The sequence below is a fragment of the Ixodes scapularis genome, unplaced genomic scaffold (assembly GCF_016920785.2).
Source record: "Ixodes scapularis isolate PalLabHiFi unplaced genomic scaffold, ASM1692078v2 PGA_scaffold4__175_contigs__length_147842914, whole genome shotgun sequence".
NCBI lineage: Eukaryota > Metazoa > Arthropoda > Arachnida > Ixodida > Ixodidae > Ixodes > Ixodes scapularis.
This window is the reverse complement of record NW_024609879.1, coordinates 117622112-117637705: the sequence shown is the minus strand read 5'-3', so window position 1 is coordinate 117637705 and position 15594 is coordinate 117622112. Positions and strand designations below refer to the sequence as shown.

At 48.6% G+C, this 15594-nt stretch overlaps 1 protein-coding gene across 1 annotated transcript in view; it reads right to left on the bottom strand.

Annotated features, from left to right (window-relative positions):
• Positions 1-9092: 9092 nt before the first annotated feature.
• The window catches only part of LOC115322954 (Y+L amino acid transporter 2-like), a 48510-nt gene continuing 42008 nt past the window's right edge, over positions 9093-15594 (bottom strand). The window contains exons 5-7 of the mRNA XM_040212631.1: positions 12920-13180; positions 10692-10788; positions 9093-9873 (exon numbers count right to left, since the gene is read on the bottom strand). Of these exons, the coding sequence (XP_040068565.1) occupies positions 9093-9873; positions 10692-10788; positions 12920-13180 (1139 nt within the window). The remainder of the gene's footprint in view (positions 9874-10691; positions 10789-12919; positions 13181-15594) is intronic.

Sequence of the window (15594 nt, the reverse complement as noted above, 5' to 3'; positions counted from 1 at the left end):
GCTGCTGGTGGTCAAGAACGACGGGAACACTTTGCTTGGCCGCGATTGGTTCGGACCTTTGAAGATAGAAGTAATGGGCATTCATTCCGTCTGCAGGAGCCGAGAAATTTTCGCTGCCCGATTTCCGCAGGTGTTCAGCGGGTCTCTGCCTGGCGCGTTTTAACCGCCCATTCACATCGAGCTGAAGGACGGCGCCCTGCCAAAGTTCCTGAAATGCCGGAACATTGCTTTTGCGCTGAAAGAGGATGTTATGACCGAGCTCAATAGGCTTGTGCAGTTAGAAATATTGGAGCAAACCCAATACTCCGAATGGGCAACACCCATTGTTGTGGTGCGGAAAAAGGATGGCTCGCTTAGAATCTGCGGAGACTATAGGAGCACACTTAACCAGGCAGTAAAGAGCAATGTGTATCCTCTACCCACCAGCGAAGAGCTTTTCGCTAAGCTAGGAAAGGGGCGGTTCTTCTCGAAGCTTGATCTGGCACAGGCGTACCAGCAGCTTGTGGTCGACGATAGAACTGCCGAACTGCTCACGATAAACACCGTACAAGGGCTCTACAAAGTTCGCCGCCTACCGTACGGCGTATCTGTGGCACCAGGACTGTTTCAAAGGGCAATGGACACTATCCTTGCTGGGCTAACTAAAATAGCTGTGTACCTGGACGATATCCTGGTGGTTAGCGAAACGGCCAAGGAGCATGAACGCATGCTCACGGATGTATTCGAACGCCTAGATAAGGCTGGACTCAGAGTGCAAGCAAACAAATGCGAGTTGTTTCAGGAAAGCCTCGAGTTCCTGGGTCATCGGATCGATAAGTGTGGCATCTACCCTTCCGAGGTGAAAGTCGAGGCCATCCATAAAGCCCCGGCCTCAACTAACAAGAAGGAACTTCAGGCCTTCTTGGGTATGGTGAATTTTTACAACATTTTTTTGCGGGGCAGATCCGAAATAGCCGAGAAGCTGCACCGTTTACTTGATGACAATGCTACCTGGAAATGGGACGCAGAGCACCAACGGGCGTTTGAAGGCCTAAAAAAATTGTTAACATCGCAGTCCTTGCTTGTGCATCTTAACGAAAGTGCTCCGTTGATACTCTCCTGTGATGCGTCTCCGGTGGGTGTGGGTGCTGTACTCGCTCACTGTGACGAGACGGCAAAGGAGCAACCCATTGCCTATGCGTCAAGGACGTTAACAAAGGCTGAGCGGAATTATGCCCGAATAGACCGAGAAGCATTAGCCGTGGTGTTTGGAGTGCGTCACTTTCATCAATACCTAGCCGGGCGAAAATTTGTTATTCTCACGGACCACAAACCGCCGCTAGGAATATTTCGGCGAGAGAAACAAATACCAGATGTTCTGTCACCACGCATGCTACGATGGAGCCTAATGCTGTCGGCCTACAAATACCAGCTTGACTACCGCAAAACTCGGGGTCATGCGAACGCTGATTGCTTGAGCAGGCTCCCGGTTCCAGCATTTCGGTTGGAAGCAGAGACGCTGGGCGACGTATTGCTTTTCGAAGCCGCTGAGTACCCGCCAGTCACCGCCGCAGAAGTTGCTGGCTGCACGTCGCAAGACAGTCGGCTATCGGAAGTAAAGAAATGGATCATCGGCGGCTGGCCAAAAGAAGGGGCACCGAAAGACTACGGTGCGTACGAGATAAGGCAGAACGAACTGTCCGTGCATCGTGACTGTGTGGTTTGGGGAAACCGCGTAGTAATCCCTGAGGTGCTGCAAAAACGTGTCCTCATCTTGATACATACTAATCACCCGGGAGTGACGGCAACAAAAGCTATCGCGAGGTCCTACGTTTGGTGGCCGAAGATGGATGCGCAGATCGAAGAATTTGTGCGGCACTGCAAGGCGTGCCAGGGAAACCGGCAAAGTGAGCCGAAAGCGCCTATGCATTTCTGGACGAAACCGGAGCGAGCATGGAGCCGAGTGCATATCGATTTTGCGGGTCCTGTCGATGGTGCGGTTTTCCTAGTGGCAGTTGATGCTTTCTCGAACTGGGCGGAGGTGGAAATAATGACGTCAATGCACTCATCTGCAGTGATCGAGCAGCTGCGTAAGATGTTTGCAACATACGGACTGTCAGATTTGATTGTTTCAGATAATGGCACGGCGTTTACCAGCCGAAACATGCAGTCCTTTTTGAAGTTGAACGGCATTGAGTACATGTATACTGCTCCCTACCACCCTGCGAGTAATGGGAGAGCAGAACGCATGGTTCGGAAGCTAAAATGTGCACTGAGAAAGCAGAGGCAAGGCTCTCTAGCGTGCAAGGTGTCTCGCTTCTTGTTCAAGCAACATTCCACGCCACACTCAGAGTCCGGCAAGACCCCAGCTGAGCTTATGCTGGGCAGGAACCTGCGCTCGGGCCTGTCAAAACTTCACCCCGATGCGATGGACGTGGAGTGCAAACGGCAGCCTCCAGAACAAAGCTTTCAGTGCGGTGACTCTGTCTACGCAAGGAATTTTCGCCAAGGTCCGAAGTGGTTGGCTGCTCGTGTGCTACGGCGTCGGGGTCACGTTATGTACGAGGTCCAGACATCCGACGAGAGTATCCATCGACGCCACCGGAGCCACATGCGAAGGGCCTGAGAACCAACAACTCCAACCGGCGGGACAACAGCTTCGTTTGCCCTTCCGGGAACGCCCGGTTCGGAGCCTGGCCCTCTGGAGGCCGGGGTTTCGCTTCCGGGCCCGTCAAGTCTGGGGGCGAGGTCACCTGCGGTCGAGACTCCCGTGTTGAGGTGTTCTTCTCGCCAGCGTCGCCCGGTGCACCGATACGGCATAGATGACTAGGGGGGAGGGACGTGATAACGTGCCAAGTGACGTAGTGTGGTGACGCGCAGGAGCAGTGACAAGCCGGCGGTGTGATATCGTGCCAAGTGACGTCGTGCGGTGACGTGCAGGACGGGCAGGCGTGCGTGCGCCTTTCCTTCTCTTTCCTTCTCTCTTGTAAGCGTCGATAAGCATCGGCGCTGAAGTATTTAAGCCGCGCTATCGCTTCAATAAATCTTCTTGTTGTTGGAGCAGCTGTCTCTGCTTGGTCACTACAGAAGTCTTTCTGATTTCCAAAAGTCAGGACTTTGATATAACCACTAGAGTCACTGTATGGGTTCCCAGAGTAACGCATTCCTTTTCTTTTTGCGTGTTGCCGACAACATACTCACTCTAGCCGATCATGTGTTGGCTTGGCGAGCATCATTGGACGGTAGCGATCACGTGACACAAGGACCGCTAGACTCACCTCCATCAGCGCTTCAAGCGGCTCTAATCGCCACCATCTAGGGTCCAGCAAACAACTGCACACTCGCAAGCTGTGCTGCTCATCGAACGCGCGTTTACGCGACGTCGTTTCCACGCGGTTACCGACGTCAAAAGCGAGAAGATGCTGTGCTTAGTGGCACAATGCCTGCGTGTTGCGCTTTTGGGTGCAGCAGCAAGTCGGAGGATAGAAAGAGACTCTTCCGGATCCCGTTTGGAAAGAACGTAACTGCAACACGGAGGAAGAAGGCTCTGCTGGCCATAGTAAAACGGAAAGATTTCGAGCCCACTGGAACAAGCAAGCTTTGTGAGGCGAGTGCCCATTAAGGCTAGCCCACATGGCGCGTTTTTCAGTGCGCCTAGACGCGCGTCTCGGCTTGGCGCGCGCGCTAAGCGGGACGCGTGCGCCCAGGCAAACCACACGCAGCGCTACCGCGCAGCGTTTCGCGTCTGCCCAACGTAGCCAGACGCGCTTAAGAAACCAAAGCAAACATTAAATAGAAATCGCGCGGTAAATGATGGCTACATGCCGTAGTATTTAATTTTAGTAATAGTAAGCACTCATTTTTATTACAGCAATCGCAATGAAGCTCAATTTTCACTAATTTTCATCCTTTTTAGTGCGTACGCCTCATCTACGTTTCGATACGCCATTGGCATCACCATCGCCCGCGCCAAAACAGGGGGGGGGAAGGGCGCCAAAACATTTACAGCTGGCCGTTGGCCGCTACAGTGGTTACGTTGTTGCGGTTGTTGCCGGTAGTATTAATTTTGTACCTTTGTCTCTCGGTGTCCTTGTATTCTTTACATTTGGCCTGCGAGAGTGCAGGACGCTTTTGTACTTCGCTAGGTCCTCTCTGTTCCGCTGAAGCAGCGTCAGCCTCTCCCGCGGAGCAGAGAGGATTCCCTGGACTTGTGTAAAAGGTATGATAAACTGATATCCGCGGGGGGAAGGACCTAACTACCCATGTTCGCCCTGCTGCTAGCGTTGGCGGGGCCTAAAAGCCGTTTTTATTTAAGGCCGCGAGCGTGCAAATTTTGTAAACTCCGCGCGCGCGGGTGTGTGTGTGTGCGTGCGCGCGTGCGCTTTGCCTTAGAATGGCACAGGGCTGCTACCCGTTTTTGTGTGTATCTTTCTGTTTTGAGTGTTTTTATTTATTTTCCTTTCCCGTATCCCTTTCCCTACTTGGCGGCGGGCTAGCAGGCCCACCTGCGTAAGGGTCTCGACCTTTTTGCCTAGCCTCGCACGCTGCCGAGTGGGTATCGCAATATGTGCAAATAAAAAGTATTATTATTATAATTATTATTATCGCCTTTGTCGCGAGGTCTGTGGCGGCGAAAACTACAGTCCTACAGTGGAGAAAATTCAAACGCTCCTTGCAACTAGTGAACACGGCGGTTCATTGGTTGTTGCCTTCTGGACGCAGCGCGAGACGCGACGCGTGGACGCAAAATATCTGGCTCCTCCAGATACGCCGGGGTGCGCCTAAAAGCGCTGTGTTTCGTCCCGGCGCCGGAAGTGACGTCAAAGCGCAGGCGCAGACGCGACGCAGACGCGGAGAAAAGCGCACCATGTGGGCTAGCCTTTACACCTAGTTCGTTCCGCGTATCGCTCGTTGCCTCGCAGTCGAACGGGCGTCAACTCTGTTCGGTTTCGCACAAGCGACGCTTTTGCGATTTGGTAAGCGACGGGCTAAGCTTAAGCCGCTGTTGGGTCAGATCTCTCGTTGTCGCATATCACGTCACCCGATTTTAGATTTGTAGCAAACTGAGCTAATTCATCGAAGGTCGCGCGCATGCGGTTGCCCCTAGGGGTGACTTACCGAACGAAAGCGGGTCCTTGTGACTCTGTGAAAAATTGCTTTCATGCAGTATATTCTTGCTACTTTTGAAGTTTCGTGAAATGGTTCTGAATAGCATTTAGATCGCAATGGTTTTCCATTCAGATTGCCTCAACATGCTGCGTCTTGTTCTTACAATGACTTCTAGGATCACTTCGAAGAGTCTCAATTCGAAAGGCACATGGCGATAGCAGGAAACTCCTCGAACAGAGAGCAGTCTCTGCGATTCTTGGCGCTGGACTTGTCATCGCAACCGAGTAAAAAAATGGTCAGAGAGCAAATTATGTAATGCAATGCTAATTATCTACGGAAGCTACTCACAGCACCTCAGAAGCTTTTGTGTACCCCCTGGACTAGTTTAAATAAAGCTCTTTCAATACGCTGGAAACCAAGATGGCGGCGACATGATTTCGGTTTCACTTCCGCTTCGCGGTTCTAAAACGAACCTTCGGAGTTTCGTTACTCTGGGAACCCATACAGTGACTCTAGATATAACCATATTGCCACATCTTTAGGTATAGAGGCGAGAAACCGAAATGAACACCTATATCGAGAAATCAAATCCAAAATAGAAGTTAGTTTCAGTTTTATCCCTGAATTAAAACGGTGCTTCACAATTTAACGTGCAACACGTCAGGAACGAGCTATATGGCCCCCAATTTCACCATATTACAACATCTGACGTCACCTCTACAATGTTGCCAGTAGCGCCTCCCAGTTTCTCAGACCAAAAAAAAAATTTCAATAGCTTCGAGAAAAAAATTAATGTGACTCGTAATTGGGGTGAGTGTTACGATGTGCCTATTGGTGTGTTAGCCCAAATTTGAAGCAAATCAGGGTCTGTAAAATTTTCACAGAACTTTACTTTTAAGCAAAACAGTAGGGACCTTAGCAATGCAAAACCTGCTACCTGCGGCCAGTGTTCCTTTTATACTGACTCAATCTCTGGGAACAATCAAGGCAAAAGAAACTCTCAAGGTAAAGCCCGATGGGCGCTTTAAGGGTATAATAAATGACATAAAATGAAATTAACATAGAATCCTAGTAGGCGAATTCGACTATGAAGCATCAAGCGGAGATTTTGGATTGATCAAACGTTGGCATCCGTTGGTAGCCAGATCGAAACAACCGGCTCGTGCTTTTATTCAAGAGCACGCACACCGAACGTGAATGCTGCGCGGGCACCGATACAGTGATCTGTGATAGGGTACAGGTGAAATAAGCAGGGAGATTGGGCGAGTGTGATTGGCACCCGGTCGATGCATCCTTGTAAAGGCAGGCATTGATTCAAGTATGCGCGCTTCGTGCGATGGACAAATTTGAAACACTAGAGTATGATGAACCTTGTTGACGAAAATGCTTTTGATAAAAATATCACTTTATTTTTCTCTAGTAAGGCGGTCAGTTGAGTAAGTTAAGAACGAAGATCAATAGCACGCACGCACGCACGCACGCACGCACGCACGGACACATGCACGTACGCACGCACACATACACACAAGCACGCACGCTCGCATGCACAATTACATTTCAGACAACCATTTGCGCAGCAGGAGGAACGGTTTTGAAGCTAAACTTTAGGAAGGGACAATACAGCACTATAACTTGTTCAGTGTGAGCGTCTTCAAAGGTAAGAATATTCACTTTGTAGCCTACCCGCCTCGTATGTTAGGTGAGCATATATACATGGTTAAAATCAGCGAGCGACGTGGGGAAACTGGGGAAGAATACAGGAGACAGGATAGACCCTGAACTCACAACTCAAGGGGGGATCGGTGGCCGAGTGGGCTAGTGAATTCCAGCTACGAACACGTAGAGCGAAGGCTAGTTCTGCAGAACCCAGGATCCTAGGTTCAATCCCCACCCCTTCCTGTTTCGATCTGGATGAGCATTGTACAGGCGTGCGGTCATGTGTCACTGCTGTGTGATGCACGTTAAAGACCCCAGGCTAGAGGTTGTAGTGCACTGGTTAAATTTCTCATCTACAGCTGGGAGATTTGTCGCCTGCTGAGGCAGACCAAGTTCTAGGCTGTATAAGCATACACACAACCCAATTTTTTTTCACAGCTCAATTTCATTTAGAAGAGAAGAAGAAAGAGGATGCCTCGTGACCAACAGGCACGTGCTCATGGCATGAGAACTCTAAGGCGCGGGGCGATGGCTTCAGCGGAGGCTATGCTTCAGCGCCTCGAAGCATTTAAAATCGAAACTTCCTTTTCGGATAGTGTCACAAAAGGATGCCTCAGGCAGTGCTGACCCCGACCTTGAATAATATACGCCTCGTAAATTTCTCTGAAGAGTTTTTTTCTCTTCTTATATCGCCCGAGAATAGCGGTGCTGGCCAGGTTTGAATTACATGTACAGGCTTGACAGTGTAGAGGCAAGCGACCTCCTTACCGTTGAACTCATAGACAGGTTATGTTCATGTAGCCTATCACAAATACATATCCCTGTCTTTTTACCATACGTAAGGGAGTGCTCGAGGTACTGGGCACAGTGTAACATGTTTCTTTTTACATTTCACTCGATATATTTTTTTTCCGAATTTAAGTATACCTGGGAACAAATACGGGCCATTTCCTGAGGTGCTGGAAAAAACAACTTGAACTTGATATCTTTGGGCTACTTGATTTAAGCTGTGCGATACCTTGTGCAAGCATGCAACCACTACCATCCGCTTCTTCTCAACGTTGCGCTTACCACCTTCTTCTCTTTTTATTTTGTTAACCAAGGATCGCACAACCTCATTTAGCGCCTGCCGCGGGAACCCGGATGACCGGAGTATCTCAATCTGAGCTTTGAAGCTGTCATAAATGTTATGTGAACATCCTAGACACGAAATAACTATATCCATTTTAACAATTTTTGAGTGCGCTGGCGAGTAATGCAATATACCCCTTTTTGAGCTTGGGGAGAAGGATTACCATAAATGGTTAGTGCGGAGTGAGAGCGATATGCGGGAAAATTGTAAGACTCCTTCCTTGGCGTCTTAATAGGTGAATCTAAGACCAAATCTACACTTACAAAAAATGTCCATAACATTGGTGACTAGGTCTTTTCGCAGGCGATAGTCAAGCAGAAGTAGAAATTTATCAAGATATCGGAACACTTTTTTTCACAGGAGGTCTAAGGGCGTGTTCAAGGGCACAATAAACCCTGGCAAGAAAAATATCGCTGAGGACAGGCGCCATTGACGACCCTACGCATACTCCAGAGCTTTGGAGAAAAACTTCGTTATGTTATCCTAGAACGTATTATTGAGATAAAATTGAAGTAGTTCAGGAAAGCACTCAGCGGAAACACCACTCGAGTTTTGGAAGGATAGTTTATCCTTGTCCTCAATACATAATTTGGCAGAGTCAGGTAAGATGTCACGGGGAAGTGAATAAGAAAGGTTCTGAACACCAACACTACCGAAACTATGGCTGCCATAATGATCTGCCTTCAAAGGTTCCACTTCTTTCTTCCTCTCTTCTTGATGGAATATTGAGTTGTGAGTTGAGCGCCTCTCCTGTCTCCTGTATTCTTCTTCGGTTTCCTCACGTCGCTCGCTGACATTAATCTTGTATAAGGCTTACAAACCACTCCAGTTCACCACATTTCTATAGGCGTGCATATATTACCCAGTAAAATACTACTACAGAACCACCACCAGAAAAGGAGCATGCATAGAAGGACAAGCACGTACTGCCATACGTGTACTCCTGACACCCGGTCCTACGTAATGGCAGTTTTAAACTGGGGTCACACTGCTCACACTTCATACAGAACGACAGTCTGCAAACACGAGTCACCGGAATATCCGTGGTTCGAATGCCGCGTGCCAAGTTTCTCCTTGAACTCATTGCCCTGCCATGCGGCATTCAAAGCAGGGATCTCGCAGAGTCTCGCGTTTTAATCTGTATGCAGACTCTCTTTTGTATGATGTATATATACATCACACAAAAGAGACCCGGTTTTAACGGACTGGCGCGCGTCTACATCTTTTCACGCAGCATAACCTCGAGTTCATCAACACAAGCGCAACTCTTCAGCAGCTTTTGAAGGAAGCAGGTAAATGTGGGAGCTCCGGGAAGCGCTAATCTAAGCCGAACAAACACCACGTAATAAGCACAGCCAGCAATTGAGCCACCGGCCAGGAAAGCAAACGGAAGGAAGTCCACAGGCTGCACAAGGCGCGCGCCAAGTGGGATCAAGAAAGCCAAAACGCGGATGGCTGCCAGCACGGTAGGTGCCCGGTAAGGCCTTGGGGCGTCCTTCATGGAGACCCGTAGCACAAAGAACGACACTAAGATCAGGCCGTTGTTCAACGAGTAAATGAGAGGAAGAGCCTCCACGATAAACGTGACGGATCCCAGAAATGTGTACAACATTGACAGGAGCGCACGAAGTAACAGCGACGTTAGGGGCACCCCGCTGTCTACGTTGACCGTAGAGAAGATGGCCGGGAAATGGCGCTGTCTCGCTGCCGCAAGGATAACTCTACTATTGGCGAAGAAGACGGCGCATGACGTGCCGAAGAGCCCAACGGCTATGAGGAGAGGCATCAGGGTTGCCGCCTTGCTACCCCACGTTGCGGCGACGAAGGTGACTGCGACGACCTCCGTACTCGCCATAGCCGCCGAGTCGAGGACCGTGAATAGAAAAAGGTTGTAGAGGAAGACGAAAAGAGTTGCAATCAGCAGTCCCCCAAACATCGCCAGCGGAATGTTGCGGGACGGATTGGCTATTTCACCAGCGAAATTGCTCACAAACTTCCTGTAAAAAAAAAAAAAAAAAAAAGTATTTTTTTTTGTGTGTGGTTACGTGGTACTCTATGCGTGTTCGTGTTTTCAAATCAAGTCCGCGGGCCGGTCGGAAGGATTCCGCGGGCAAGCTCTGTCCCACACGCGGGGTTTAGAGGCACGTGCTATAAAGAAAGCTACCACCCAAAGAAACCAGCGAAACAAATCTTGTGCAGGTCTATATCTGAAGAGCTTTCGTGACCTAGTTATTGTCTTGTGTCTTGCACGGAAAATGTCTACAATTTTGTTTCAGCGGACGATGACTTACCTACTATTTGCAAATGCATTGAAATTAGTTCTAATACCCTAGTTACACTAGCGCACCGAACTGTCATTAAGCCAACAATAGTTGACTCAATCGCGATCGGCCGGAGTTACACGGCGGCGCTAAGTATCATTGAGCCGCTAACGATCACCGAGTTCAACTGAGCTGGTCTACCTCAGTTAACTGATGGGGGTTCGGCCAAGCTAAATATGGCAACGTTCGCCGCATCACCGCCCATGGCTAGCGCCAACGAAGCACTTACTATTGCGGAATACTGGGGTAGGTATCTAGAGAGTATCGTCGCAGCAAATACTGTCGGAAGAGGTGTAATTCGGGGCCAGAGCTGCCGCAAGATCGAACACGGCACGTCGCGGAAGCCAAAGCTAGGCGAGGGCGGCCATTCTGATGCCGGTGCCGATAAGTGGCTGCACTCGGGAATTTTCTTTTCGTTAAGTAGGTAGGTCTATTACCCCTAAAGTTTTGCCAATTGAGGCTTGCGAACAATAAGAAAACAAAAACTATGCTACCATCCTCCTGTAGGTATGTGGGTTGCAAAGTATGCAACAGCAAGTTTTCCGGCGGTCGTCTCGGCGTTAAACAAGGGATCGTCGTAAAGATGATTTACTGAAATACAAAAAAAAAGTATTGTAAGAATGCGTCTGATGAAGTACCTACTATCGTGTTATCAATAGCTCTCACCTTCAGATACAGTGATGAATCCAGTGATAATAAATGAGATGAGAATGGTGGAAGTGATTATTGATAGAAATCCCTGGACTCTCGAAGATATCTTTATGGAGAAGCAGTTGACTGCCGTGGCCAAACCTGAAGACAGTGGCATAAAGTACCTTGCATTGAACGATTGTTTTAATGTTTTATACTGGATATCAAGTTCAGTTCTTTTTTTTTTTTTTACTCAACTGCTTTTTTGTACAAAGTGCAGGTTTTGAACGGACATTTACGGTCGCCGATAGCTTAAAAAGCCCATGGCGTAACATGGTCACGGTACCTTGATATCGCTCTGAAGCAAATGAGGCTGCGTCATTAGCCGATCAAAAACACATACACACTAAAACACGCATTTCCAATAAAAAAAGGGTGTGATATCATTTCAAAGTGTACAACCAGACATTGACGCTACGGTGCGGTCTCTATAGCAGAAGCATTCAGCAGAGACATCGTATGTAGCAGCCGACCTTAGCTTCTAGTCAATGCCAGCTTACCTGAGGACATCGCTATACAAAACGGTCGATGACGCGGTTAGCCTTTTTTACCAGGAAAACGGAAACACATATGCGCTGCCGAAAACAGCCGCGATCACATCAATCTTAACACGTCTACTTGATCCGCCGACACGAGAAAAGCAACCCGAGTAGCGAGTAGTAACAAGAGTACCGAAAAAAAAAACCTCCCATGTATAGATTTCATGAATTACCGACACCGGTGAATGTGGTCCCGTTGTGATTCCTAGACCCCCGAAGAGACAAGTGCTTTGTGAGGCATATGCCATGCAGCACTGATAAACGAAACACATGGCGGTCTGTGGCCGTCGTTGCCGCCTACAACTGTAAAGGGGGGGGAGGCGGTGTTACGATTTTAAATCCGAGCTCCCGCTAAACCTGTGGTCAACTGACGTCAGATCAAGCACAGAGCTGCACTGGACGCGGGTAAGTTTTCGAATGTCAAGGCGCGTAACGTTCACTCCGGATTGTGATCGAGAAACACTGCCGTGGGTGCAAAACCTTTACTCCGGGTTGCGATTGAGATACACTGCCGCGGGTGCGAAACCTTTACTCCGGGGTGTGATCGAGAAACACTGCCGCGCATGCAAAACCTTTACTCCGGGTTGTGATCGAGAAACACTGCCGCGGGTGCAAAACCTTTACTCCGGGTTGTGATCGAGAAACACTGCCGCGGGTGCAAAACCTTTACTCCGGGTTGTGATCGAGAAACACTGCCGCGCATGCAAAACCTTTACTCCGGGTTGTGATCGAGAAACACTGCCGCGCATGCAAAACCTTTACTCCGGGTTGTGATCGAGAAACACTGCGGCGCATGCAAAACCTTTACTCCGGGTTGTGATCGAGAAACACTGCCGCGGGTGCAAAACCTTTACTCCGGGTTGTGATCGAGAAACACTGCCGCGCATACAAAACCTTTACTCCGGGTTGTGATCGAGAAACACTGCCGCGGGTGCAAAACCTTTACTCCGGGTTGTGATCGAGAAACACTGCCGCGCATGCAAAACCTTTACTCCGGGTTGTGATCGAGAAACACTGCCGCGGGTGCAAAACCTTTACTCAGGGTTGTGATCGAGAAACACTGCCGCGGGTGCAAAATCTTTACTCCGGGTTGTGATCGAGAAACACTGCCGCGCATGCAAAACCTTTACTCCGGGTTGTGATCGAGAAACACTGCCGCGGGTGCAAAACCTTTACTCCGGGTTGTGATCAAGAAACGCTGCCGCGGATGGAAAACCTTTACTCCAAACTCTGATCGCAAAAAAGAAAAAAAAAAAAAAAAGCTGCCGCAGGGTGGTGCAGACGCGACCAACAGGGCAGGGGAGAGCGGGCAGCGCTTCCCTACGCGATTTAACGCAAACTCTGACGTTCGGTGTCGCTGACAACCAGATGTCAAGGCGGATCGGAGCGTTCCAAGAAAGCCATGCCGTATTTCTCTTAAGCTATCGGTGACTGCAGTCTCACTGATCGAGTGCGCGAAGCTTATGGAAGGAGTCTTTTAAAGTTGAACTTACATGTAAACGCCAGAGCCAGGAGCAGTTTTGCCGCGTAAGGTGGGAGGCAGCCAGGGTATGGTATGCACAGGATGTAGCTTGCAAAAATTTGTGCCTGGAGCGCCATGATCAGGGGATCGCCAAGTATGAGGAAGTTCCAGGCGTACATGAATGGGATGACGTCGCCAAACCTCCCGAAGGACTTGCTGCCGGCAACCACGTAGGCATAGCCACCACCAGACGCCGGTAGCAACGTTGCCAACTCCATGTGGCACAGTCCAGCTGCAAATATTAATGTGGAAACATTTAAATATTTTTGTTTTTGTTTTTTGAGTTACATCTTTTTTACATATGAGATGCGGGTACGTGTCTTCGCTGGGCTCTAAAGCCACAGCCAGACTGCTAATGCATCAAGTCAGTTCGCAAGCAGATTCGAACGTAGGTCAACACGAAATCCGTGCTTCGAATATCGCATGTCAACGAGTTGTTCAAAGAGAAACTTGGCACGCGGCATTCGAACTACGGATATCGCGGTGACTGATGTTTACACAATGTCTTGTGGGACGTCGGCTTAATGCTGGCTCCCATGGTTATGCCTGTTATATATATAGACCCCTCTCGGAATTAAAAAATGATGCATAGATTATGTTCGGCGGCTTCGTTAGCATTTCGGAGTGTATTCGGATTGAAACGCGTTCCACATGAGTGCTGCGTCAGTGCTTCGCAGGAACTCGAAACCAGTCACGGGTTTCACACTTTTCTGCATTATCAAAATCGAAACATCACGTGCACATCATTTTCATCCAGGAAGGATTACTACACTTAACTTTTATGCGCTTATTAAAACCATGTACCAATGATTAAAATGATTCTCGCTACCACCGCTAGGGAACTCTTTTCGGCTTCCGGTTGACCAAGAAAGCTTAAAAAGCCCTTTCTCTGCGTCTGACGCACGCCCTGTATCTGTTAATTGCCGCAGTCACTGTTACCCCTCGGAAAGTACATGATAGTGGTTTGTCAGCAGTAATTCCTGCAATGAACACGTATGCAAAAAGACAGGCGGTGGAGTTTGCGGTGAAATGTCATATGTGCTGTATTGAGGCAACGGAACTGACAGGCTGACCGACATGGTTCAGTTGCTGTGCGGTTACAGGCTCTGTTGCTTCGAAGGAGGACGTCATCAAATACGTTCTCGTCTTCTATGTATTCGGCGATTTGGTTGTCATCTGGTTGGTCATTGCCAGTCCAGTCATTGAAGCGCTGGTCGCCCTTAGTCTGATTATTAATTGCTGTTTTTATCATCACATCAGTTCTCACGATTAAAAAAAAACACCAAGGAACATGGTTGGGGGAATTAAAATGAATACTGATTAATTATATTCCATTGCAATTTTCTTTTTGGAAAGAAACTAATCAATTTGGAATTATACTCTACACCAGGGGTGGCCAGGAAGACACATTCAAAGAGCCATAAATAGGAACTGTTTTAAATGAAGAGCCGGAAAAAAAAACTTGGTACTTTAAAAGTTTTTTTAAACATTTCCTTTTTAGTTGGTGGCAACAGCGACTTCCACTCATAAGGCAATTGCTGAGCATGTTTCTTTAATGTGCGTCCCCGCTTGTAACAGAAGTACCTTGTCCATTTGTATTTTGGCACAAAGTTGGCAAAACACAAGCATCCTTTTGATCTTGAGAAGGAGAAGGAGGGTTAGGTTTACCAAGGAGTAAGGTGGTAAAGTGGGCCAGTTGGTAAACGTTGAGTATAATAAAAGATTGCACACAAAGAGGCGATGAACGTGTTTTGATCTTGTCTTTTTGTGCGCGATATTTCCTTATATGTGCCATTCGCTGAAGCAACTAGTTGAAAGAATTGGGACAATGAGAAAGCTACGCTAGCCTTGACAATGTGGCCCAAAATAGTTGACGCTAAGTACAGAAGGGTGTGCGTGATCGCGAAGCTAAAATTACTTTCAAATTTGAACGTGGATTTTAGATTTCCTCCAAGTCGTGGTCACGTTGGTAGAGGTCACTACCTTTTGCCGATGTCTTGAGGTTTTGATGGCCTGTGAAGCATTTATCGCGGAGAAGCGGCCCAGGTAAGGTTTAAGCTATTGGTCTCCACAGCGCATCGTCGTGAATCTCAGTCCACCTTCAACCACTGTCAGGAGCATACAGTTTCGCAGTTCTCTTCAAGTCCCCTATCAGTTCGATCGATGGAACCAAGTTTGATGGTGCTAGGGAGGTTTGGAGTCGGCAAATGTTTGCAGATATACATGGCTTGCTCTGACGTCGTATCGACCGGAATTGCTCCGTACCAAACTCCAGTGGCCGTACCTGCTGCAGCATATATTTCGCACCTCGGCACGCCTTGCTGAGAAGACAAATTCAATGATGCAAAATGCATGCTGCCGAAGATACGGGCACAGGAGCATGGTAAGGAGCAATGGTGGCTGGTACGGTGCCATATGACATCATGTGCAAAACATACAGGTATGTGGTAGCCAAGTCCAGCGTGGTTGTTAGTCGGTTTTGGTCGAGCATGCTAATGGACGGGGAGGGCACGTATGCAATCAGTTCGGTTGTAGTCACTTGACAGGCAGGTCGGCCCACAAGCTTCAATACAATCATGCGAAGGAATTGCAAGAACCCAACCTCTCTTGGATAATTAACGACAGGTTCAATGATATTTTGTCGCC